At 60.3% G+C, this 26,767-nt stretch overlaps 1 protein-coding gene across 1 annotated transcript; it reads right to left on the minus strand.

The window, feature by feature from the left end:
- Window positions 1–1,152: 1,152 nt before the first annotated feature.
- On the minus strand, window positions 1,153–26,253 carry ADCY7 (adenylate cyclase 7; the record flags this gene model as incomplete). The annotated part of the gene is made up of 25 exons (XM_082861987.1): window positions 26,068–26,253; window positions 24,515–24,718; window positions 23,227–23,388; window positions 22,227–22,376; window positions 21,780–21,928; window positions 20,633–20,744; window positions 17,185–17,312; window positions 15,637–15,795; window positions 15,287–15,419; window positions 11,995–12,186; window positions 11,577–11,611; window positions 10,998–11,081; window positions 10,782–10,854; window positions 9,417–9,514; window positions 8,400–8,484; window positions 7,879–8,004; window positions 6,934–7,032; window positions 5,718–5,911; window positions 4,780–4,867; window positions 4,257–4,412; window positions 3,420–3,566; window positions 2,727–2,831; window positions 2,225–2,339; window positions 1,489–1,613; window positions 1,153–1,308 (listed from the first exon to the last, which is right to left on the minus strand). Exons 1-25 carry the CDS (start codon window positions 26,236–26,238, stop codon window positions 1,153–1,155), a joined length of 3,246 nt encoding a protein of 1,081 aa, XP_082718113.1. The 5' UTR covers window positions 26,239–26,253.
- Between the last annotated feature and the right edge of the window lie 514 nt (window positions 26,254–26,767).

Genomic DNA, 26,767 nt, shown 5'->3' on the forward strand with positions numbered 1-26,767 from the left:
CCTTGATTCATTGAGTTGAGAACAAGGACATCTGAGCACCTGTGAGAGGGCTGGCCTCCCAGATACAGGAACCTCTACACGTGCTGATGCTGAGTAGATGCTCTTAGTTTTGAAGCTCTTCAGAGCTAGCTATGAGGACTGAAGGAAAGGAAAGAACTACAGGCTGTCCAGCTTCTCTCCACACAGACTCCATTCCTTTCCAGTATAAAGCTAAGACAGAGTTGAAGGTTGCAGCGGGTGCTCAAAAATGCATGAGGAGTCAAGGAAGGGCTAAGAGCTTATACCTTATTTTCTAGGCTTTTCTCATATTAAACCTAATCTCAAAATTCTGGCTTCAAAGTTGTTTGATTCAAAGCCAAGGCTGTGACACTCCTTGCCTTCCTGCTATGAGCCGCATTCCTCTGAGCTCCATCCCACAGCTGAGCTGATCTCATATGCTCACACTGGACAGTGGTCCCACTTACGTGTCAGTGGTTACAAAGGCAGAGACTACGCTGCAGAGAAGATAATTTGTCTAGCATCTCAGAAGTCATTTAAAGGATAAGAAATACCTCCATTAACAATGTATCCATTTAAAACAGACACATACCAAAGATGACGAAGTAAGAAGTGTCCACTGTGGGGTTTTCTCCCAATTGCTTGAAACCATTTATAGATTTAAAACAAGCACCCTTTCAACTCTTTACCAGAATGCCTGTATGAGAAACGTGGACTCTTGTAGCTGTTCTGCTGGGGAGAAAGGAGTCTCCACCCATCCTGGACAAGAAAAGAAAGACGAGTCTCGCCTGTGCAGCTCACAGGCCAAGGGGGGTAGGGGTGGGCAGGGGTCTCCAGGTCATGCTCTGAGGTCTCATCCACAGCACCTGGGGGGACGAGGGTCTAAAACCCACAAATGAGCCGTTCCCTGCTGTGCTGGAGGCCGAGCTGCAGACTCCGACAGCACAGAGGCTCTGGCTGCCTGTGTGTAAGGCTTGGTGGCCGCCTCAAGCTGAGAAAGCCTCTAGTGCCAGTTCAAGGAAGCCATGCGCAACCACCTGCTAGGGGTGGTAACGGCCAAACCCTTGGACTGCCTTTGTGACCGCCGTGGGGCTGAGCCTTCCCCCTGGCTTGCTTCAGGGAAGGAAATCGGCTTCCAGCACGTTCTGCACCTACCTAAAGCCCTCCGTTCAGCCCCAACCCTTGAAACTTGGCAGTATCCGTACAGACAAAGTAAGTCCGCAGTTCGCCTTTGCCTTTGACGTTAATCAGTCCACGGCATTCACAAGAATAACCTAGTCCCTGGAGGATGGTACATGTCTCTTCAGTAACCTGAAAAGGAAAAGAAACCTAAGTCTTCAGAAGCAGAAAGAAAATCTGCTGTGGGAGGGATGAAGAGAAATCGGCCGACGGGGTCTGGTTTCCCTCAAGCAGCTGACTGATGCCCAGGCTCCCTCACCTCTGGGAAGTTCCTTCCCCCTTGGGCACAGGTTTCCCCAGGTGAGCTTTTACCTGGATTTTCCCAAGTTCTCCAGTGCTCTCCATTCGACTGGCAACATTGACCGTGTTTCCCCAGATGTCGTACTGAGGTTTTCGTGCCCCAATCACTCCAGCAATCACGGGCCCATGGTTTATGCCTAAAGAACATGTTTGCAGTTAGCAGATCATAGAGGCAAAGCCTCGGGCTTATAAGGCCACAGAATCCACCCGACAACCACAGAAAGCGTTGACAGAACAACTGCAATGAAGGTTGGAAGGGTGCTTGCTGAGTCTGACGGGAGGTGGTGCCTGGGATGGGAGGAGAGCGCTCCCTGGGCAGTTCTTTTTCAGACTGTGCTGGATGTGAAACCTGAGTCCACCGTTAACACTTCCTGTGTCTGCTAGTCTCTTGGACCGTAAATGGGCTTTGAGCGCTGGCCCTGTTAGCTCACAGTGGCTACTGAGGTTAATGATCTTGCTTTGCTCTCAGCGTATTTAAGGCCACCTGTTTACAGCCAGGGGTTTGGGCTTTCCAGTCCCCGTAGTGATATATTCCTGGTTTACTTAAAACTTGCCAAGGTAACTTCATAAATAGTACGCAAAGAATTCTTATTACCCAGTCACTGGGGTTTTAAGATCAGAAAGGGATTTCTAAAACTTTTCATGGCAGATGACAACATACACCGGACTGAGAGTGGATTTGCCAGGAGGCGGGAGCTGCGCAGTCCCACCCGGAGCTCAGGCCCAGCCCGCCTTCCCAGGGCCTCACCAACTCGGAGGCGGAAGGAGTTGAAGGAGTGCCGGTTGATGCCATCCAGCTTGCTCATCAGGGCGGTGCTGAACTCCACCATGATGCCGATGTGGGCGTGCTGCCGCTCCAGGTCCTGCAGGACAGAGCACTCCACTGGGGCCAGGGCCAATCACACCCCGTCTTCCTGCCTCCACCGGCTGTCAGACGGACGCTCCAACACCCTGACCTGCTGAGCGCTGTGTGCCAGCCTGGGCATGAAACCCATGGGGGACCACTGATGGGCAGAGATGTACCCAGGCTCCTCCACAGAGGGTCTAGGGCCTGCTCCCCCACCTAAGCTCCCCTCCTGGTGAGGGGCCGCCTGCCCCAACCCCTCCACCAAAAGGCTCCCTCAGGCTGAGCCATGAGCTCCTCTGCCCTTCCCTCAAAGGAGGGGGCACGGAGAGGTGTCGGTCTGGGGCTGTCTTGAATTTCCCCTCATCTGGGGCTGGGACATGAGACCACCAGATTGCCTGGGTACCTGGTTCTCGTGCCCTGAGGGGATGCTGAGCCCTGCAGCTGCCATGTACGTGCTGCCGATGGTCTTGATCTTCTCCACACCACTGAACTTGGGCTTTAACAGCAGCTATAAGACGAAAGGAAGCAGGCCATACAACACAGCTGCAGCCCAGTCCTGTCCCAGGTTCTGAGAAGGGCGTAGGATTCTCTCCCACCACCACTCCTAATGCAAACATTTCTCATGCGGGGGGCCCTTCCCACCTGAGTTCACACCTCCGTACAGGTGGGGACACAGCCTCTGGGTTCTCTCCCTGCTGCTCCCTCGTCTCTGTTCCCTGACATTCCCTGTCTCTTCCATTCTCATCTGGTCTCATTCCTGCGAAGGAGCAAACACCCCGCCCAACAGTATCTACACAGGAATGTCGATTATTTGCAGCTAAGAGTTAAGCCCAAACTGAGTGACTTCCTTTGAAACAGGTTGCTAGCACGGGCTTGGCAGGAAATCAGACTGTTCTACAACCTAAATCTAATAAGCAAGCTGCCCCTCACAGAGGAGATAAATTACATCGTGACAAGCAAGCAAACGTGTAGGTACTTCTTATAATTTGTGTGCCACGTGTTCTCCCCAAGGGCGCCGCAGCACACGTGTTCAGTGGGCGCAGGGTGCCCCCGGCCCCACCCTGCCCTCTCCAGGCTGTGTGGAGGGAGGCCTCACCTCATCAAAGTCAGCTATGATCTCGTTCAACAGGCGCAGGCACTCCAGCCCTTCCTTGTTGACGTCGCACTCCGTGTAGAATACTTTGAAGTCCGGCACGGATGCAAACATGACACACACGCAGTCATAGGACTGATGGTACCAGTCCTGGATTGGGGGTGGGTAGAAACATGACCCTGTGGCCACCAGACCTCGTTGGGGCGGGTGGTGGGGGGAAGCAGACGGGAGGCGATTCCTCGCGCTCCAGGAGCAGATGCTGGCTGTACATGGGACTCAAGTGGGGGCTGTTACAAAATAGGAGATTCTGAATCAATGTGTTGGGGAGGGTCAGACTCAGGTTGGTTTGGGGCTCCTTTAAGTACCCTGGGTCTGTACAGCTGGGCTTGAGAACCCGTGGGTAGCAGAAGGTAACAGGAGGCCTGGGTTCCATGCCCACTGGGCCTGAGTTTCCACAGATAAAAAACTCTCTGCTACACAGAACTGGTAAAAATGCATGTTTTCATCAACAGATGGTCCAGATTGCAAATACCTGGACATCTGATCCTTGCAACCATCCCGCCAGCCAAGTACTATCGGCCCCATTTTATAGATGTGAAAATCGAGGCCCAGGGCAGTGAGCGATCTTGTCCACAATCACACCTGAACCCTAGTCTCCGATCCAAAGCCTGTGTTCTTACAGCTAACACCACACATGGTCTCCTGGGCGCATCAGTGAGGCCAAGAGCCGCGGAAACCAAGTGCAGAAAGCACCTTGTAGCTATAGTGCGTCCCTCCACGGGACTGCATCTGTACCTTCAGTCTCCCTGTCCTAGTGACTGAGCCCCCTCTCACCCACACCTCATTTAACTTGTCACCAATGAAGTGGGCGGCCACATGGGCTGGCAGGACATTCTCTAGAAGAAGGCGGTTCACATTCTCCATGGTTTCAAACTCCTCGTGTTCCTTCTTGAACTTCTTCTTCCACAGACAGTCCAAGCGGCAGTAATAGTCAATCTGCGGACAGAAGGGAACATCGGTGTCCCGGCAGCAGTGAGCGAGGGCAGAGCGCACTCGTAACCCTGGGGGCTACGGAGCCGGCCCATCAGCACTGCAGCCTGTGCCCCTGGCAAACATCCCCAACTCAACAGCCACTCCCCAGTCAGCCAAGTGACCCACAAGATTAAATGTCACTCGTGTCCTGATGGGAGGTAAGGACACTTGCCCAGGACCCCGACCCAGGGACCAGAGCTCCCCGAAAGACTGCAGTCCTGTGTGCTGCTCCAAATCTGAGGCAGCCCCAGCCCCACCCCCAGCCTCTCCAGAAAGAGGTACAAGCAGCCAGGTAGAGCTAGGGACGCAGAGGGCGCCTCCTGGGCCGTACCTGTCTGGAGAGCATGATGAGGGTGGTGTAAAACAGGACCAGGTAGAAATTGATCATTGTCTTCAGATCCCATGAACAGGACGGGGAGCTGCCGGATATGAGGGGAAAGGCAGGCGTCATCTCCACTTCCGCCCAAAGCCCCCCACATTCAGGGGATGGCACGAGGCCCAGACGCAGGGCCAGCCCACGGGAAAGTGAACAAGATGGGAGATCGTTGCCCTCGGAGCTCACATTCTCGGGGTTGGCAAACAGGACGCTTCAGGTTGTAAAGAAAAGGGGGACGTACAGTTGACAGGGAGGTGACATCTGAGCTCACACCTGGGTCTCAAGGGATATTCATGGCGAAGTCTGAAGGAAAGCACTCTAGGCAGGCAGGGGAGCGGCCACAGGCCTTGCAGGTCGGCAGAAGCAAGGTGCAGGCCAGATCCACGGGAGCACACCAGGCTCCTGCCTTTTAGTTCAAGGGGAGCCAGCCCCCGCTCCTCAATCCACTTGAGGCCCAGAGCCCCCAGAACCACGCACACGCCAGCGCCTCGCATCAGTCTGGGAAGAGACCAGAGCCAACTGCTCTCTCCAGAGCTCTGCAGACCCAGGACATGGCTCAAAGCAGGGGACTGGGCTAGAGCTGAAGCCTCCGCCTCCCGCCCCCAGGCTGGCCTAGAGACAGGATCACCCAGGTGGCCTCCTGGGGCCGGGGACACCCCCTGCAAATGAGTCGCACTCAGCTCTGAGTGCTGCAGACCCGGGGCCTGAGCCCATCACTTCCCCTCCTGTAAAGCAGAAACCATGCCACCTGCCGGTCCAGCCCACAAGGTGTCCGGTCCAGAGGGGACTGTGAACGCAAAAGCACCTTAGTTTGAAATGACACTAAGACAAGACAAAAAGTGCTACAATGGGCCACAGTCAGGGGTCCCGGCAGTGTGGGGTCTGGGCCCCACCTGAGGGTGCCATTGGTCTTGGTGAGGTTGCCCAGGCTGTAGCCACAGCAGTCCCACTGCCAGCACGGGGAGATGTTGAAGAGCACCAGGTAGGCCACCAAGGCCACTGTCAACAGCACGACCTTCAGCTCCAAGCTCATCCGCAGGAAGACAGAGCAGGCGATGAAGGCCAGGATGCAGCTGCAGGTGTAATACTGGGGAGACGGGGACGTCGGTCACCCCACCATCTCCCGTCACCAAGAGGCACCTCCCGGATCAGAGGTCACCCAAGGGACGGACACCTTTAGCCACAGAGGAATCCGTGAAGATCCAGTGTGTCTTCAGCACCACTCTCCTGCCTCACTGACCTCCCTTAACAAAGAGCAGGCAAGGGAATCTAAAACTTTCTATATTGTGTTGTTCTTACTATATTTTTACTTCCACTTATGGCAAGTGAACTCAAGGGAAAAGAAACGCAGTAAATAAAAATGCAGGTGCTGGGGAGGCTGTGACAAGGTCCAGGCAGTGATCTGAGTTCTGCCATGAGCCGGTGCCTCCCAAAGTGCACCTCTGCCCACGTTACTCTCCTGCTCAAGAGCATGCTGTGGCTCCCTACTGCCCCCAGAATAAAGACCAAGCTCTTCACCCTGGCACTCATGCTCCACTGGAGCTGGATCTAACCTACCTCTGGCTTCATCTCCCAATCCTCCCCCACCCCCTCCCCGTGACACGACCACCTGAAACCTACTGCGCCCACTACCTGCCTTGGTTTTTTTTCGCTGTCCCCTCTTCCAACCCCCGTCCCATAACCTTTGTGCCCTTTAGAGACCAGCTCAAATTCACCACCACCCCCCTCAAGTCCCACAGCCCTCATCCTGTCCGGGAGGGTGCTTCAGGCACAGCTTCTGGTGTCAGCCCACCTGGGCCCAGTCCTGGCTCCGCCGCCTATGAGGCAAATCCGTCGGCCTCCCCGCGACCACTCCCCCATCCATGAAGTGGAGATCATGACGAGCGTGGTCAGGAGACAACCACCAGCGCAGGGCGCTCCCACCCTCTCGCCTTGGACCCAGGCGCCAGCACCTGGACCCCTTAGCCCCACCCGGCCCTGCTCTGTCGCCTCGCCTGGGAGGGGGGGGACTCGGCTCTTCCATGCCCATGGGCTCCGGTGCTCAGTGTGTTCTGAGCACGCAGGGACAGTCCGAGTGAGGGCACCAGGAGCCCCGAGGGACACACTCACCGGGAGGAGCTTGCACAGGGTCCTCTCCCAGCTGCTCACGGCCCCCGGGCCCGTCTCGTTCCCAGCAGGCAGCCCTGGGGCCGGGAAAGGCATCAGCGGCTACGGAAAAGACAGGTCCCCGTGAGGGGTGGTCCAGGGGCTCCAGGGTCTGCCCCGGCTGAGCGGGGCTGGGGACCTGGAGCGGGCAGAGGGCAGGGCCGGGGCCTCCGAGAGCGCCATGGGCATCTCCTGCCAGGCCTGGCTCTAAGCCTGGCCGGAGCCTCTGTGCCCCCGACGTCCCACCACAGCTGGCAGCTTCACTGCGGGAAGAGGGAGCCCAAGGAAGGCACAGGGACGCCACCCCAGCGCCTGACTCGGGGCGGGGGCAGAAGCTGGGAGCAGCGTTTTCAGTGAGCCCCCTTCTCCTCAGGTGACGCTGAGGGAGGTGGTCACAGAGTCCCCAGTGCAGGGGACACGGAGATGGCAGAGACTCTGGCTCTAAATGTCGGAGCGGGGGAGGACCGGGTGGGCCAAGTGCTGTCTGAGCCCAAAACACACGAGCCCGGCTGGAGAAGCAGGGCCCAGGCGCCCCCCAGCTTGTGCCCAGGGCTGCCCATCCCCAGCGAGGAGACTGGGTCTCGGAGAAGCTGAGACAGGACCTCCTCAGGGGCAGGAAAGAAAGACCGGGACGCCAGGACGCCGTGGTGGCCCTGTGGGGTCGGCCACGTGAACGCTCTGGGGGCCCCCGAGTCCTCATGTGACAAACACAGGGTGAGGAGCTCAGAGCCGCCACGGGAACCGCACAGGGCTCTGGATACAGTCACAGCAGATGGGCTTTTAGGCAACAGGATCATAGGATTCTAGAATCCGGAGGTCCCCAGGGTCAAAGACTGCTCCCTCCTCCCCGGAAGCGTGCAGGGCCCGAGGGGTCTTTGCCAGGCCTGCCGTCCCCGCCGCAGAACCCACCAGGTTGACGACGGCGACGGCGAGCAGGCTGCCGATGGTCAGGACGGCCAGGGACACCCGCAGCAGGGGCTGCGTCTCCACCCTCTCGGAGATGGCTCGGAGCGCGCCCCGGGCTGGGCAGCACCTCTGCGGAATCACAGTGTCATCACCCAGCACCCACACCCAAGGTGCAGGGAGAGCCCGCAGGAGGCCTGGCCCGGGGGCCCACAGCCCAAGGGCCCAGCAGAGCGAGAGCTTCCGAGAGCTCTGCTGGGCAGTCAGGGGTGCTGTGCCCGCCCGGCCCAGAGCTCAGGACACGTGTGGTGCGTAGACAGAAGGGACAGCCCCACCCTTGGGGCTGGGGACAGCCACAGCCGCTTGCGGACTACTAGCACATAGGACGGAGAGCCCTGGGAGAAGCCTCCAGACAGCGCTCCAGGCCGGAGGGGCAGGGGTCATGGGGCCGGGGCTCGCACCACCACAGTCCCGACACCTGGGGGGCCCGGCCTGCCCACCACCCAGTCAGGGGCCTCCCCACTCACCAAGAGCTCACGGGCAAAGCACAAGCCTAGTACCAGCCCGAGCACGCAGGCTACCAGCCCAAAGGACACACCCAGAGCCGCCATCCTGGAGAGGAAGGAAAAACCTAAGTTCTGGGGGACGCTCTGCCCGGGGCCAAGCCACCGGCATGCTCCCCGCCCCCAGCGCCTCAGTTCACCTTCTCCCCCTCCCAAACGGCTACTCTGCACTCAGCCGAAGGGGCACACTGCACACTGTGGTCCGGCTGCCCCACGAACAACACACAAGGCCTGGCCGAGACACGAGGACCAAGGTCAACATCACGCCCCGCTTTCCAGGCCAAGTATACAAGAAATAACTGATCATACAGCCTTCAGACTCTTGCCCGGCACACAAGCACCATCGAAAAGCGTTCCCTATTTCGTCTTTATTAAGCACGTCCTGAACCACGATCCTAGTGGATCCTTTGGCCTAACTACCCTTCCAGAAGCCTCCAACTGGCTGACCTTCCTACCTCCCTGGGACCTCAGCCCCCTGTCCCCGCCCCCAGCAACAGAGCCCTTTTGCAGAAGCGTGAATCTCAGCGGCTCCTTTGTACTGGCCACACACCCTGGATAAGGCATTAAGCCCCCCGGGCCTCAATTTCCCACACCTAAGAGGGAGGTGGTAGCAGCTACGGTTTTAGGAGTCTGCCCTTCTAGCACTCCGAACACCTAAGGCAACAGTCACAAAACACTGAAATGCCTGAAGGGCCACACAGAAAACAGGTGACTTTGAAGGCGAGAGGCATCTGGGAGTGGGGAGGCCTGCGGCTTGAGCGCGCAAGCATGTTCAACTAACACTAAAACCAAACGTTGGCAAATCCAGGTATGGGAGCCACGGTGCCAGGTCTAGTTTCTGGGGCTCTGACGCCTAAAGGGACTAAAGGGACTAACTCTGCCAGCCCCTTCCTGCAGGTCTTCTGGTGGGATCTGCAAGGTCACCACCCCTCCTAGCCTGACCCCAGTGTGCCTGACCATCCGGCCCACCCCCCGACTGACCTGGGCATCAGCAGGGCATGGACGAGCAGGATGCAGATGAACACAAGGCTGGCACAAGCGAAGTAGTAGCGGGCCCGCGGGATGGGTGCCAGGCGGTACTGGGGGCGACAGAGACTGTGAGGGGTGGCCGGGCGGCCGAGGCCCCGCCCGCAGGGCAGGCTCCTTGCTCTGACCCCTTCCTGGGCTCCACCCTGGCTCGAGTTAATCATCTCTAAGAAAAGCCTTACACCCCCTCCTTGACTTCCTCCCCTCCTTGACTGTTACATCGTCACCGAACAAACAATTTTCATCTGTTTCCATTCTGCAGTCTCTCTTTTATGTTTAGAGGCGATACCTTCCCCTCCCCCACCCCGCCCAGGTCTCTGACTTCATTTCCAAGGTCCCTGTAAAGCCCGTAGCCCAAGTCCGTGGGCGAGAACCAAATGGGAGCTCTGGGGCTGCTGCGACTGGGGCTAGTGGGGCTTCTGTTCTCACCCCAAACCGAGGAGCACGGCCAGGCCTGAGCCCCACGCCGTCGGGCGGGGGGCCTGTGCTGCCCGCCCCGCCACACCCGGTACCACCTCAAGATCTCAGCCCACGGGGCTCCTGCCGCAGATGAGCAAACCGAGGCTCAGGGAGCCCGGCAGCCTGTCCAGGTCTCACAGCCAGCAGGTGGCCCGCCAGGCGGCTCTGCTGGTGACCACACCTGCCTCCAGACCCCAAACTCCCCACACAGGGAGCCCCCAACTCAGGGAGCCCCCCAGTCCTGGAGGCTGAAGCGGCAGAGAGGTCCCAGCACCAGAGAGCCGTGGGCTGGGTCACTCTCTCAGGTCACATCTGAAGCCAAGACGCCCCAAACCTTGGGGTCCGTGACATGGGTACCGTCGCCCACCTTGGCCTGCAGGTGAGGGCAGAATGACACACGCGTGCCTCGGACGTTGCCAGAACCAGTAGGCTCTCGAAAAATAAGTGAATGGTCACTAGTGGGACACAAGCATGGTGTTACAGCAGCCAGAAGGAGGAACCGGTCAGGCCCCGTCAAACTGATCCTGAGTTTGGGGCTTTTTCCTAAAAAGTGCAGAGCCAAAGGTGCACGCTGGCCCCTGACAGCACTGGCTGAGGCTTGGCATTTGAAGGGAGCAAAGTCTCCCAAACCCAAGTCGGGGAACCACTAACGGGGCTGTCAGGGGCAGGGGCGAGGCCAATAAGAAGAGAACCCAAACAGGCTGCACTGAGCCCCGTCCCCACCCCAGTGGCAGCTGGAGCGACTCCCCAGCGCCCTCCCTGAGCAGGCCTTCTGGGGGTGTTGGCTGCCCTGTGGCCAGCACCCGCCCCCCACCCCAGGCCTTGTTGCCCCTGTTCCTGGGGCTGCTCAGAGGTCCTCACCTCTCGCTCAAAGCCCTTCTCCAGGAAGATGGACCCAAAGGTGTAGAAGTCATCAGACTTGGAGCAGCAGGGTCTGTGGGGTGGAGACACAGGCAGTGAGAGGTGGCGCCTGGAGGAGTTGGGGGGAGGGTGTGGGGGGCCACCCTCAGGAGGCAGCACCACGGACACAGCCACTGGGCATGAGGCACAAGGCGAGCACAGGTCCCGGAGCCTCACCTCGTGGAGCTGAGGCCCTCGATGGCTGACAGCATCTCATCATCGTATGAGTCATCCTCTGACCGCCCCTTGGGGGACGCACTTCTGGAATCACACACCCGAAACGGCATCAGCCCAGGAACCTACATCTACTTGCCCAGAGGCAGGGGTGTGGACGAGATGACTCACCCAAGTGGGGTTCCCAGGTGCCTGCAGGAGGTCCCAGAGCCTCATGCAGGATGGAGGAGGGACAGGCGGGTCCCATTTAGGCCCAGAGAGGACAAGCGAAGGCCCAGCATCACCCAGCCAGAAGCAAAGGGCAGACCCCCCAGGCCCCGGTCCAAGGTCTCTCCCACTAAACCCCAGGGTTCCATCACACCAACCCCACTGACCCCACTACAGGGTGGGTATACAACAGCCACTCGATCATTGTGAAGTTTTGGTTCCTAAAAACACTCTGACCCAAGCCATGGCGAAACCCATAGTCAGGGCTGGGCCTTGTGGAGCTGCCCTCCTGGACAGAGGCTGGTCAGGGCAGCCTGCCTGGAGGAGGTGACTGGGGCAGGACTTGGCCAGGGAGGCAGGAGACAGGGCACAAACCTGTCAGGGGTCCGGTGGCGCCGTAGGGGAATGGCCTGGAAGGGAAGGGAGGGGGAGACGGTTATTCTCCAGGACCCGGGGCCCTGATGCGCCTCACCGGACTGGGTCTATCATCTCTGGCACTCTCGGATGCAAGGACTGTCCAAGCTGCAGGCACCCAGAACTGAAACTGAACTTGGTCTGGAGAACCAGGAGGCAAGGGACATCCCCTGCCACCCTGGAGCATTCTCCAAATGCCTTCACTTCCCCAAGGGCCCCAGGAGGGAGCAAGGGAGGGCAGAGCCTGGAACCATCCTGCAGATGCGGAAAGTGAGGCTTGGCCGGAAGGACACCCTTAGCGGAAGGACACCCGTAGCATGTGCTCTCCCGCCCCTGCCCGCGGCCCCTGCTCCCAGCTCTCTGGGAGGAGAGGTCCTACCTTGGGCCTCCGCCCGTGGGGCACAGGGGTCTCGTTGCTGCTCACGTTCTCGCGTTGGTTGAGGTGTGCGAAGGGCCGCGCCGCCCCCCAGGACTCGAGGTAGCGGGTCATGCGCACGGAGGCCCGCATCTTCAGGGTCGCGTCCCCCTTGGACTTGGTGAGGTGTAGGCTGGGCGGGGGCGGCTGCTGGCTCTGCGGGCAGACACAGACACGGCCTGTCCCACCCCTCCCCTCTCAGCACGGGAACGGCCCGCCCCCATCCCGCTCCCCCAGAAGCGCGACGCTGCCCAGAACGCTGGCCCATCTGGTGAAAAGGGAAAATGGCAAAACAGCTGCTGGGTCTGCAGCCCCTCGGGGACTGGCGGAAGCCCAGTGCTCTCCCTGGCCGGGCACCGGGGAGGTCCCAGCTCGGGGCCCTGTCCCTGCCACAGGCACAACTGTGCACAGCCCCTCAGGCCCTTCTCTGCCTCCCCAGGGCAAGAGGTGGGGTCGGGCCCCAAGCCCGAAGGCTCCACTTGGCCCCTGAAGCTCCCTGGGTCTGAAAGCCCATCGGCCCCTCCCGGTGGACGCACCCCAGGGAGATGGCACCCAGGGAAGAAGCCACAGGCATCCTGCCCTGCCCACCCACATGTGGCAGCACACATCATTCGTGTGGGAGCAGCCAGGAGGAAGGGGAATGCTGGCCAACCCAGGGCTGCTCCCCACGGGGCAGCATTCCAGGGAGTTCCACTCGTACAGTCCCCAAACCACAGCATGGGTCCAGTATCTGCCACAAGCCTGCCGCGGCCATGCCAGGGACACGGTGGCTTAGCCAGGCCCTGAAGGAGGGGCCCAGCCCTGCCTCCCTCTCCCCCAACCCCCCCGCCAAGAACAACAACCCGCCTGGGACCATCCTCAGCTGGCGAGGCCGGACAGGACTGGAAAAGGGGGAGGGAAGAGAAAGACCCCCGAGGCCACCAGGGACAAGCTCGGGCCATCTCGAGGCCTGTTGAGTCCCCCTCATCCCCTCACAGCCCTGCCCTGCAGGAGTCCCAGTCTCTGGCGGCTCCCACAAACACCCACACAGACCAACCACCTACTGCCACAAACACTCGTTAAGCCATAGGCAGCAATTTTCCTGGAAACTTCTTGCCTCCTCCTAGGACAGAAACATTCTTAAACTCTGAGCCATGTCTGTCTGCCAGGCCAGAGGGAATGGCATGGAATTCAGTCCTTGTGAAGAGAGTCCTGGGGTCCTGAGAGTGAGCTGCGCCTTGTGGTGAGTGACCTGCCCTGGGGGTCTGGGGAGGTTACATTTCTCTGCCTCCCCCTCCACCGTCAGCAACTGTTGCCTACACGGCAGCCAGCTCTTCAAGTTCAAGGTCACTGCCACTTCTCTCTTAGGGCAGGGAAGCCAGACACTGTCCGTAAAAATTAAACGGGTCCTGATGATCCATCAGTTCTGAGCAAAGACGCATCTGTTGAGAAGCAGGGCCCAGGGAGGGCACCTGCACCGGCCACGGGCCCCCTACCAGCCACCTCTGGACACTCATCCCTTGGGGCACCTCACACACACGTAAGCCTACAGAAGCCAGAGCTGGGAAAGGACCTCCCCACCACACCTCGGCGCGGCGCGTGCAGCACAGTCATGAGAAGAGATGAGGGCGGTCTCTGTGCACAGAAGGCAAGGTCTCCAAGTTACGTCGCTGGTGAAGCAAAGTTCACACTGGTGGAGGCGCTACCGCCAGCTCAGCAGAGAGGCCAGAGGAGTCTTTCCCCCTCTACTTAGATGCGCACAGACACCTCTCACCACACGGGTCCCCGTCAGGGGGGACGTGCCGGCGGCGAACAGGGATGCACGAAAAACTTTCTATAGCACACCCTTCATGCTTTTTGAATTTTCAACTATGGGAATGAATAAAATTAAACAAAGACGGGGGAAGGTAGTGTTGCCAGATAAAAAAACAGGGTGCCCAGTAAACCCTGCATGAGACACTCGTACTAAAGCCTTCTCCCTTGTTCATCTGGAACACGAGTCTGACTGGGCGCCCGCGGTCACACCTGCTGATCCGGCGGCCCTGCGGGGTGGGTTACAGGACTACGCCTGCCACCACCTCGGGGTCAAGGGCTCTGCTTCACTCGTTCACAAGCTATCTGGGGCCCTGCTCTGTACCAGGTGTTGTCCTAGGACCGGGGGTTGAAGCCTGGAGAAGAGGGACCCCCACCCCGAGCCTGCCCCCGTGGAGCTCACGCTGACAATAAACAGTAAAAAGGATAAACAAGAGCATTTGGGACAGAGGGCTCTGGGCGGAGGGGGCAGCGTGACAAGGGCTCTGCAGTGGAAAGAGCCTGGCAGTGGAGGGACAGGAGGCTGGCACAGGGCGGGGGAGGAAGGAAGCCGGGGCGGGGGGTGGGGGGGGTCAGAGGAGTGGGCGGGGCCCAGAGCTGCAGGGACAGGGCGAGGGGCTGGGTGGTTTCCACGATAGTGGGCTGGGAGCAGCCCCAAGGTACCAGGAGGGGCTCCCCCGATGCGCGCTCAGCATGGCTGACCCACCTAGGGCGCACTGGGAACGTCGGCAGGATGAAGCCCGAGGGTGTCGGGGGAGGCTCACAGGCGGGCCGGCCCCGAGCACGGCAAAGGCCAGAGTGAGACGGAGCTGGAAGGAGCCGGCCACTGCCGGCATTCTTGAGCAAGCCCCAGGGATGATTCACCGAGGGCCCAGGCGAGCTGGCCTCCCACGGGCGGGAGCGAGAGGCCGCTGCCGGCGCGGGCCCGGGCCCACGGCCCAGAAGCAGGCTCACAGCCTTCCCCACCACGGGGTCCTGAAGGGAGTGGGGCCAACCGAGAACCTGGGCGGGTGCACGCGGCGGGTAAGAGCCCAGGACACACAGGGGCTCCTGCCTATTGGCCCCCGGCCATTCCTTGCTTCCCTGACTCCCATCCAAAGCGTGTTTTTAAAACGTGTCTTTTGAAAATCTGGACGATTAGTGACAACCTCATGGAAAATAAACTAACAGTGACTATTGTTTCCAGAACGTTTATGACGCACCCAGTTGACGGGGAGGGCTTCACTCAGATTAGCTTTTTCTCCTCTTGAGGTAGGCGCCACTGTTATCCCCGTTTCATAGAACAGAACACTGAGGCCCAGAGAAGTTGTCCCTTGGGGCCTAGACCATGCCTAGTAATGGGGCACTGCCTCCTACCCCGGGCGGGCCCCACCTCTCCCTCCACGGGGCCATGCCCCGGGCGTGGGCCCTGCTCCCAAGCACAGCCCCAGCGCCGCCCCCAGCCTGCCGCAGCTGAGCCTCGTACCCGGGGGTCGATGACCAGGTAGGTGCGGATGTTCATCTCCTTCAGGTAGGGGTCCCGCTGCTGCCCGTGCCCGTCCTCCACCTCATACGCCTTGTCCAGGTGGTTCAGCGTCGCCTCTGTGATGTGCACCCGGCTGGGGGAGACGAGAGTCAGACAGCAGCAGGGCCCAGCGAGGGCAGACACCCAGCCGGGGGTGCACAGCAGGCAGGGCTGAGCAGGCCGGACCCTGGGCGGGCTCCCCCCACCTTCAGGTCACTGATTCCCTCTCTGACCCCATGCTGATACCCCACCACCGCAGCCCAGAGTCAGCCCCAGACCTGTGACCCCACCGCCATCCAGCTGAGCCTCACCCAGGGACTCCAGCTGCCTCCATCCTGTTGGCCAGGGACACGTCATGGGACCACACATCATACTGCCACTTGCGCAGCCCGATGACGCCGCACAGCACGTTCCCCGAGTGTATGCCCACACGCATGCTGATGTCCACGCCTGTGGCCTCCCGCACCTGCCTGGGGCAGAGGCCCGTCAGCCCACCCCAGCCAGGGCTGCTGGGGGGCCCTGAACCCTAGGACAGGCTCAAGGTCCCTGGTAGGGGGTGTGGCACGGGGTGGGGGCAGAGCAAGGGTGCGGGGAGCGTATGGGAACAGGGCAGGCCCAGCTCACAGAAGAGAACGTTCTCAGCCTGAGGGGGCTGCCTCCTTGCAAGGGGATGAGCCCCCCATGTCTAGGAGTGTGCAAATGGATGTGGCCGCCCCAAGCTCAAAGGCTGTTAAAAGGAGGAGGAATTCCAACTGTCACTGGTCACGGTGGCTCCTACTGGAGGCCCTAACATACTATCACTGGGTGCTACCCCTGCCTGGCAGCCCCAGCTGGAGTCTGCAGAGGAATCCAGACACTGCCCCAAACCCAGCAGAAACAAGGAACGTGGGGCCGGCCCTGGGGGGCCTTACACACCCCCATCTCTGGGAACCGGGAGTACTGGGGGCTGCCAGCACCACTTAGTACAAGGAGCCCCAACTTCAGAGTTCCCTGGGGCCCAAGGCACCCCCAACACGAGCAGGCCTCCGGGTCCCTTTGATAAGTGCGTGAGGGCCTGGGCAGCAGCCAGTGCCACGTGTCCGCCAGCGGGCTAGGGATGGACCGAGCCTGCCGGGGTCAAAGCCAGTGGGAGCAGAGGGCCCCGCACAACCTCCACATGCTCCAGGGAGGGAAGTAAGCCCCAGGGCTGTGGCACCAGCCCGAGGTCACACAGGCGGTGACGCAGAGCCAGCCTGTGACCTGGACCGACTCCCTGACCGGGTTTTTCTCTGGTGAGACTTCAGGAGGACAAGCCGGAGCTGGGTTTGCGCGGAAGCTGTGCGCTGCCCGGCAGCCCAGCCGCGCCCGGCTCTGCCCCGAACACTGGACCGTTTGGCCAAGCCCGCCTGGCCCCCCGCCACCCGCTTGACCACCACAGACCACGGCTGCTCGGGGCTCCAGAGAGCCTTGTGGGGAGCTGGGATGTTGGTGGCAAGGAGCCGCAGGAGGCTGAGGGCTAGTCCCCCAACTCTAGGGTCTTCACAGGGGGAACAGGAAGCAGACGGAGGCCTGGAGTAGAGCCCGGCGTCTGCCAGCTCCCCTGCTGCTGCGAAGGCTCAGCCTCCGGAGAAACGGAGCCCAGCTGCCCGCCCTCATGGCCCTCAGCTCTGAGACTCTCTGGAACTCGGAGTCCCAGTGGGCCCAGAGGGAGGGATGCAAACACACTGCTGAGTGGTCCAGGTAAGCCTCCTGCGCCCCTGGAGCCTCAGTTTCCTCATATGCAAAGCAGGGACAATGCATTCCCCAGCGTGCCTTGGGGAGCAGAAGGGGCCCGCCGTGGGAACAGGCCCCAGTGCCCCAGGCTTGTGCATGGTACCTACTTAATGGCCTCACACATGTCCAGCCCCATCTTCACACAGTTGCGGGCGTGGCTGGGCAGGGACACAGGCAAGCCTGACACGCAATAGTAGCAGTCGCCCAGGATCTTGATCCGCATGCATTCATTGGCCTGCAGGGCAAGGGGAGGCCTGGTCAGCAGATGGCCCAGGGGCCAGGGAGCAGGCATGCTGGCCACCTCCCCACACCCTCCAGAGTCAGCCAGGCTCTCTTCTGGCCAGGGCCTTTCTCCTGGGGCACCAGCCACCAGCAGCTGCCTCTGGGCCCGGCAAAAGGACGGGGAACACGGGGGGTCTGCAGGAGGAACCCCAAGCAGGTGTCAGGGATAAAAGCAAGTGTTACCAAGGGCAGCCACCTGAGGGCCTCTAGGGAGGCGCTACCTTTGTTTCATTCATCTATGCAATGTCTGAGCATCTACGGAGTGCCCTGCCCCGCCCCAGACACTGGGACACAGCAGTGAGCAAAGCAAAACAATCCCTGCAGCCAGTGGCAGAGCTGGACCCTAAGCTACATAAATAAAATCTGCAGACACCCATGGTAAGTGCTATGGAGAAAAATGAGGAATGGGAAGGAAGTGGAAGTTCCCAGGAGGCCAGGAAAGGCCTCCCAGTGAAGGTAACATTCAAGCAAAGTCCTAAAGGAACTGAGGGAGCAAGCCATGCCAGGATCTGGAGGAAGAGCATCTGGGCAGAAGGAGGCAGCACGTGCAAAGGCCCTGAGGCCAGAAGGGTGTTTGAGACACAGCACAGCAGTCAGTGTGGGTGGAGTGGAGAGAGCAGGAGGGATGAGAACAGAGGTAGCAGGTGCCATAAGCTATGGGGTCGGCAGGTGTCAAGGTGACCCAAGAGATGACTCTGCTGCTAGGGATACAGGGTTTGGGGAGTGGGGGAAGAACAGAGACGAAAGATGGGAGTGGGGAGAGAGGGTGGGGTCACGTAAAAAAAATGCCCCTGGAGGGGAAGGGGAGGCCCAGGTCGGCTGTCTGAGGTTCCATCTGAGGTGGTGCTGCAGCTACTCGACCTCCATAAGCCCTTAGCAAAGCTGGCCACACATATCAAGGCCTCGAGGGTGGGGTTTTAGGGAACAGGAAGGAGAAGCTGCCTACTGGGCTCCAGTGAAGCCTTGCCCCAGCTCCCTCCTGCCTTTTCCCAGAGGGCTGGCCCCTAGGACCAGGGTACCCTCTGTCTCCAGATCCAGTGCCCACTCCCTGGCATGCCCACCAGGCCTGTGGGTGGCCACCCAGCGCCAGTGACCAGGCCAGGCCCCATGCCTCCCTCGAGGTCCCCTACCCGCCAGGCCTTTGTGAGCAGTTCCCTTCCTAAGCCCTCCTGCAATGACCCATCTGAGTGTGTGCCCGCTGCTTCCCGGTGTGCTCCGTCTGGTACATGCTGAGTTCTGAATGGCCTAACGGACGTGGGTGAGGACAGTGCTTTCCTAGAAAGCAGCAGAGGCTTGGCGAGGGCTGGGACACCCAGGCACAGGCTCAGGGCACCGCTGCCCTTATCTTGTCTCCTCCAGAGCCAGGCGCAGGATAACAGTCTGGATCGAGCCCCGCTGTCAGGGATTTACAGGAGGCCACGTTCCCCAGGCCGCTCTTCCCCGCGCCTCTGAGACTACAAACTGGAGGAGTTGCGTGAGTGTGCTGGGACAGAAAATGCCTGAGCGCAGACGCAATGCGGACACCTCTGAGAGGAGGCCCTGGCTCTCGCCAGGAGGTTACAGTTCTGGAATCTGATTGCTGGTAGGAGAAAAGGCTGGGACCAGCTCTGCCTGCTGTGTCTGCCCAGGGACTGGACACTCTGGCCTGAAGACTGGCACCTGCCATAGCCTCCCTCTTCTCATCTATAAAATGAGGCTGCCTCCTGGGCCTGCCATGGAGAGCGGGCTGTGTCCAAAAGGGCAAGGGCAGGTCCTTGGCTTTGTGGCAGGGGAAGAGCCAGCTGTGGCTTTGCGTAGTGAGGATGGAGCCTGGGCCCACATAAGGCCCAACCTCTAGGAACCTCCACCAGAGAAATCACGAAGGAAGGAAGCTCCTAAAGGAAGGCTCCCGGCTAAACAGACCCTCAGAGTCACACAGTCCACAGTACCCAGCGGGGACAGCTCTCCAGAGCACCCCTGGCCAGTGGTGTCCAACTGTAATTTGGTTACCTCCTGTGACGGGAAGCTCATCTCCTGAGGTGGAGCCTGCTCCTGGTGAGGTAGTCCCTCCCAAGATTGAGTGCGAGGCCAGAACTTGTTCCCGTCAAGTTCTAAACCATCGATTCTCTGCACATGGAGTCACCCGGGAGGCTCTGAAAAACTCTCATGGGTGCGGGCATGGGGACTGGGGTTTTACTTAAGCTTTTCATGTGATTCAAACACGCAGCCAGGATGGAGAGCCACTGCCCTAAATCTTACACTTGGGTCTCTACTCAGTGGCTACCACTTCCAGGAAGCCTTCCTGACCACCTGAGGCTGGGCTAAATGAGCACCCCCAAGTCCTGCCCCCTGTACCCCTCTTCCAACCACATAGCACGTAGCCCGGGAGCAACTTGAGGGCAGCCCAGGGCTGCTACTCAGCAGGTCCCCGGACCAGGTGGTAAATTAATGAATAACTGAGGCTCCTCCCCAGCCCCCTACGCACACCCCTGGAGCTGGGTGTTGCTTGTGAAGACAGAACAGTGAGATCTCAGCTCAGCCCTCTTTGGTCTCCAGACCCCTCCTGCCTTGGCCGAACCCTGGAGGCTCTCCCTGCCCAATGCCCTCCCTGCTTGCCACCTGCTATGCTTCCCAGGGTCCTGAGGTCAAATCCCGCTCCTCAACTCAGCCCTCAAGTCCTTGAATGTCTGACCCTGTGACCATGTTCCCCGCCAACACACTCTGTCCCATTCACACTGAGCCACTTTCATTGCATGGACACACAGAGCTTTCTTTCTTCTCTAGGTTTTTGCATATGCTGTTCCCTCTGCCCATAACACTGTTCCCTTTCCTCTTCAGTTTCTTTTTAGGTTTCTCAAACTTTAATGTGCAGACTATTCACCCTGCGATCTTGTCAAGAGGCAGATTCTGGGTGAGGCCTGGCATTCCACAGTCCTGCCATGCTCCCAGGTGAAGCTGAGGCTGCTGACCTTGCGTAGTGAGGATGGAGCCGTCTCCTCCTCCAGGCAGCCTTCTGGAGTCCCCCTCTAAGCTCGTGAAGCCCAGTGCATTCCCCAGTGTGCACTGACAGTCTCCCCAGAGGCCTCACACTCTGGGGGACAGGATCCTGGCTCAACCTCCACTTTGACCATGGGGCACTTGAAAGCTTTGCTGACTGAATACTAAAATTCAGCCCAGGCCTCCCCACACCCATCTCAGCACAGCGCTGGACACAGGACACGCTGTGGATGCGGTGGGAAGGGCTCCTGACTTTACCATCAGCGGACGGGAGGCAGCACAGGTCAGTGGGCTCACCTTGGCGATCTGGTCGAACTTTCCGAAGAGCTCGTTCAGCACCACCACCAGCTCTTTTGGGGAGCAGTCGCTGGCCAGCTGCGTGAAGCCCACGATGTCAGCATAGAGGATGCTGGGGGTAGCGGGGGCCAGCAGGAGGGTCAGGGCCAAGAGCCCCTGAGCATCTGCCAGCCCTGCACCCAATCACCCCTGCGAGCCCTCTGCCGCCAGGGATTGGGAGAGAAACCCCCCGCCATAAGGATGAATTAAAGTTCCAGAGCCTTCACATCAAAGCAAAATGAAACAAGCCCCAGTTTGCAGGGGCCTTCGGGCACCCCCAGCCCCTTTAGAGCCTCACCACAGGTGACTGAACGGAGCCCTTACAGGTGGGTTCTCGGGCACCTGGGAACTTCTCCCCTTCCCTATACCTGGATTTCACCTCTGCGCAGACTTCAGAGCTAAAGCCCTGGTAAGATGTGACTGCACGCTCCCTCCAGCTGAGCTCCACACCCAGCGCTTTCACACATCTAGTCCTCACGCTGCCCTTGTAGGAACCCCATTCTACAGACGAGCAAACTGAGTCCCAGGGAGGTTAAGACTTGCTGGGAAGCCAGAGCTGCATTTTGCACCAGCTCTCCCCACTCCTGAGTCTACAGTTCTGGACCGTCCACAACCCAGAGGCAGCAGGCCAGTCTCGGGGGTAACGCTGAGCCTGCAGGCGGAGGACCAGGGTGGAGCTCACAGCGCCCACATCTGTGCTTGCTTAGGTCAGCGCCGCTGAGTAAGACTCTGCAGCCCCTTCAAATCAGTCAAAGATGGTGTCAGGACTGGGGGGTCCCTGGCGGTCACCTGGGTGGGGCTTCATCTCCTTTTGGGGGGCCTGTGCCCCTTTGAGAATCATCTGAAAAGACCCCTTTCTTCCCAACAGTCACGTTCGTGCACAGTTTAACAATTTTAGGGGGCAGTGGATCTCCCCCAATACTAATCTAATCTGCCCCCACCCCCTGGGGGAACAAGTGGGAGACTGAGGCCCAGGGAGGCGCCTGGATTTACCTCTCCCCAGTCCCCGTGCGGGCTGGGACCTGGGCCTACAGGTAGGAGGGCAGCGGGCCACCTGCCGGGGCCGCCCTGGGAGACACTGTGCATACGGGCCCGGCCAGCCACCCACCTGACGTTCTGGTGCCGCTTGACGTAGAGGCTGTGGAAGTTGTTGTCAGGCAGGTAGCGGCGGTCCCCGCGCTCCTTGAGCCGCTCGATGATGGCCAGCTTCATGCCCATGGAGATGTGGGCAGGCAGCACGGACAGCAGCAGGTTCTCCTGGCACGTGGGGCACAGGCAGGGCGGCGTCAGGCCCCGGGTCTCCATCCTCTCTGCCCTCCTGCCCCTCTGCCCACCACGTGCCCCATTGCTGCTGGCCTACACCCTGCTACCAACCCGGCAGGCACACACCCTCCCGTGTCCCCAGCAGCCCCCGGGATGACACCAGCACAGGTGTCTGGCCAGGTGCCCCAGGCGCCTCACCGTGCCGTTCAGTGAGCACATCCTCAGAGAAAGGATGCAGGGCGTGGGGCCCGGGGGACAGCCGGGGGGCCGGGCAGGGCCAGGCGGGTCCCACCTGCTGGCGCTTCTCGATGCGCAGCTTACGGCGGATCTGAATGCACTTCACAGTGTAGGTGAAGAGGTCTCGGGAGGCATCCTGCATCTGGTGCTTGTGGAAGGCGCCCGTGAGGTTCCCGCACAGGAAGACCACAGCGTTGGCCAGCAGCTGCGGGCGGGCCGTGGCGGGCTCAGCGTCAGGCCTGGCCCGTGCCCCAGGACACCGACCCCCTTGCTGGGCTGGTGACGGCACCCCCTCCCCGATCCCTGGCCTCCCAACCCACTCGGGCTGCAGCCTCCCTCGGGGGGGGGCAGGCAGGGAAACAGACTCACTGGTCTCCTAGACTCACTGGTCTCCTAGTAGGTCACTGTGACCCCAGGACCAGGACTCAGGCCTGTCTCAGCATCCGCCAGACATTCCCTGGTGCAGAAGGGCTCAGGCCCCAGAGACCAGAGCAGCCAGCCGCTTCCAGGGCGGCAGGAGCACAGCCCCTCACAGAGCCCGGAGCCCAGAGGGAGAGCCAAGGACAGCCACAGAAGGCACAGGGCCAGGCTGGCTGCCCAGAGCTCGGGCCCCCACCTCCCAGACCAGACACCAGGCCTGCTCAGGAGGAAAACACATCTGCACGTCACCACTAACTTCATAATCACTCAATGCAAAGGACACCAGACGCGGCGTCCGACCCTGTGCAGATGGGGCTCTGGGCTGAACGAGCGAAACCTCGGGAACAGGGCCTCACCCAGCAGTAGTGCGCTGGACCCAGGAAGGAGGCCCGAGGGTCAGGGCTCGAGGGAGGGGCTGAGCCTCTGGGGTACCCCAGGCCAGCAAAGAAGAGGCTGCAGGGCAGGGCACCTGCCGACTTGGACGAAGCCCGGCCTCGAGGCCACCCGTCGGCAAACACCTCTGTCTCCGAGGCCTCCAACTCACCCGCCCCAGCCTTAGCTGCCCTCGGCCCAAACCAAAGCCCCACCCAAGGCCTTAGCCGGCCCCCGCGCGCCCAGACCCACACGCCCCTCACCTGCAGCCCTACCCGGACGCTGGGCGTGGTGAAGGCCCCCATCAGAGCGCCGAGCACCAGGAGGTGGGAGGTGCTGGAGACGACCCCAGCCACGACGGCACCCCGCGTGCTGAAGGGCAGCAGTGTGTACACCACGAAGACCACGAACAGGAAGAAGGGCACCTGCACACAGAGGCGGCGTGAGCGCGGCCACCACGCCGCCCCCGCCCGGGGCCCAGCTGGGGTCACTCGCAGCCCCGGCTCGCGGGGATGGCCCTGGAAGCCTGAACTCTGAGGCTACGCCCCCCTCCCCACGCCCTCGGCCCTCAGGTCGGCCCCTTCCCCCACCCTGTGTGGCGAGAGGCAGCGACAGACACAGGATAGAAGGAGAAAACGATGCCCAGCCAGCATCATCTCCTACAAGCTGATTTACCGTCTGGGGCTGAGGCTGCGCCTCCGCCGCCCTCGTGACCCAGCGAGCTCTCGCCTGGTGCCCACTGCCCACGGCCCTCCCTCCGCAGGAATGGTAACTACTGCCACCCCCAGCAGCCCAGCTCACCGGCCCCGCCCACGCTCTGAGCTGGCCCCTGCTGCTCCCCACCCCCCCCACCCCGCCCAACCCGCCCGCTCCCACCCCTGCTGGGAACGGCACCCTCCCCCGAGCTTCCCACCTGCATGGCTTGCCCGAGCCTCACCCCACCCCAGTCACAGGACCCAGCCCCAGTGGTCAGAGCCGCCCCCCTCCCCGGTGACAATGACCGTCCAGGGCTGGGCCCATGCCCCAGGCCAGCCAGCGCAGCTCAAGCTGGTTGAGAAAGGGCTGTCTCTTTCAGCTGGCCTGGGTAGGCTGGTGGACGGGCAGCCCGGAGGTGCCGCAGGCACCTCTGTCCCGAGCTGGGGGTGGCCTGACAGGGAATGAAAGAGCACAGAGGCAAGCAGAGCCGGGAGAACTCGGGACCCGGCCTTCCTGCTGAAGCCGCAGACCAAGCCCTGGGCCCCTCCCGGCACGTGAGCCACTTTGTGCCTTTGTGCCTCTTTGAGCTGGAAATGTGCATTTCCAGAAAGAGCGCAGCCAGACATTCAAGTGGACACTCTTCTCCCACCTCACCCCCATCGCATCAGCACAGGGCTAGAGAACAAGACCAGCCCAGGGCCCATCTCAGTCACAGAACCACAGCCTGGAGAGAGGGAGGGCCGGTGGCTGGCACACCCAATGCGGCCGGTCTCCAGAAGGGATCTGATGCCCAGAGTGCACAGCTGGCTGGCAGCCCCCAGCCCCCAGGGGCGCCAGGGTCCCCTGCCCTGTTACCTGCTCCCAGTCACAGGCCTCCTTCATCCATGAGTCAAACACCAGCACGTAGCCCAGCGTCACAAGGCAGGCCCAGATGAGTAGCGCCGAGGCCCTGAGCCACCGGCGGACGAGGCACTCAACATACACGAGCGCGTAGAGAGCCACAAACACGGCAAGCGTGAAGAACGCCGTCCCCAGGACAGCCTGGTGTCTGGAGGGGTCCTGGGGGGAGGGGGCGGGGGGAGAACACACACAGAAATGCCATAGCTTTCCCCAGCAGGCTGCCACCTCCTCCAGAAAGCCTGCCAGGTTAGCCTGTCCAGCCTGCCCTAAGCAAGGTCACTGGCTGCTTCCTCCACGTGGGTGGTGTCCATCCTCCCTCTAAACATCAAGTCCTTTCTTACCTCAGGCTTTGTGCTGTTGCCTCTGCTAGGGGTGCCTTCACCACCACCTTTCCCCAGTCACCTGTGGGGCCCAGCCCTATGACGTTCTCACTCCCCACCCCTCCCCCTCAGGCGTCCCCCGGGGTCCCCAGCAGCTCTGTGCACACCTGCAGGGCACAGGGACAAGAGCACAGGAGCAAAGCTGTGCGAAGCCTCCTGGGGGAGAGGCCAGTGCTCCTAACTCATAAAGAATGAATGGATGTTTATGAGGAAATACGACCAAAGGCATCCCAGACAGGGGAAGAGCGGAAGGAAAGGTACAGAAGTGTGGCACTGTGGGGAGAAGGTAACAGGCAAGACGTTCACAGGTGGACAACACCTGGTTTCCCCCAGAGGCCCGTAAGCTCCATGAGCACAGAGACTAATCTGGGGCCAGCACCCAGTGGGTGCTCAGTAACTCTGTGCCGGATGACAAAACAAAGGCCCTCGGGTTGACATCCACAGAGATACAGGCAGCACCGGCAGAGCACCTACTGGGTGCTGGCCACCTTACACATATCATCACCCTGTTAACAGCCTGTAGTCTCTGATGTCTTCTTCTAGAACTTTACTGTCCCATACAGCCACCACTAGCCACATGTGGCTATTCAAAATTAAATTTCCAACAATTAAAGATAAAATTGAAAATTCAGTTCCTCAGTCATACCAGCCACATTTCAAGGGCTCAACAGCCACGCAGAGGTAATGGCTACAGCAGGACGAGGCCTAAGGCAGAGATAATATCAGTGGTGCCTGCTGTCTTAAGAAGAATTCTGAGACACACATACCCCCACCCCGGCCGGCTCCGTGAGAAAGAGTGCTGGGATTGATGCATTATGTCTGCCACGGTACTGGAAGTGGGAGCGGTGATACACAGGCCTTCAGTAAAATCAAAGTCCATTGTGGAGAAAAGTGAGGGTAATTTATTTGGCCAAATTAATGTAACATCTAAAACCACCCCAGACTTAAAAATTAAAATAAAAAATGTGTCTTCCTCCAGCCTAAATATGCTCCGTAGCACTTTACAGATGCAGAAACTCAGGCTTTAAGAAGGTAATGACTTGCCCAAGGCCTCACAAGTACAAAGCATCAGAGCTGAGACCTGGAGCCCAGGGAAGCCCCCAACGCCCACGGGCTGCCCCCACTCACCCCGTAGCTGAAGGCGATGATGATGAGGACGGCGCAGGCAGTGATGGCCACCAACAGGAGTGTGAGTAGCAGCGGCCCATGCTGGCTGGTGAGGCGGTACTTCTCATAGAGCGTGTCGTGGTTGGGGCCCTCCTCGCCCTCGTTGAGGAAGTAGCGCCCCTTGGCCGGCATCCTCCACCTCTGGCACACCCGCCCAGCAGTCCACGCAGGAAACCCCGCAGCCTGGGGAGCATCTGTCTGCCGACACCCACCCCTGTGCGCCTAGGCCTCTGGTTTCTCCGAGCCTGGCAGGCGGAGCTGGGCAGGAGTCCCCTCAGCCAGCAGCTCCATGGACACACGGGGCCTGCACTGCTCCAGCCGCCAGGCCTCGCTCACTGCAGAGCCCGCATCTGCTTTTGCCTCCAGGCCCGAATGAACAGACACGCAGGGTCCTCAGCTCTGCAGAGACACAAAGCAGACCAAGATTTGACCTGGACTGGGAAGGCTGGCATCGGGCGAGAGCAAGGCCAGGCCTCATAGCCCCAGGTCTGATTTATCAACCTTAACCAAACCTCACTTTTAGGTCTTTAAAGCTTGGCCCACCGCAAGGTCATAAAGCTGGTCTCCTGTGTTTCCGAGAACTGCGCGGTCCGATACAGTAGCCACTAGCCACATATGACTATCAAAAATTTAATTTAAGTTTATTAAAAATGAAATTAAA

The sequence above is a fragment of the Leucopleurus acutus genome, assembly GCF_964270905.1.
Source record: "Leucopleurus acutus genome assembly, chromosome: 20".
NCBI classification, from domain to species: domain Eukaryota; kingdom Metazoa; phylum Chordata; class Mammalia; order Artiodactyla; family Delphinidae; genus Leucopleurus; species Leucopleurus acutus.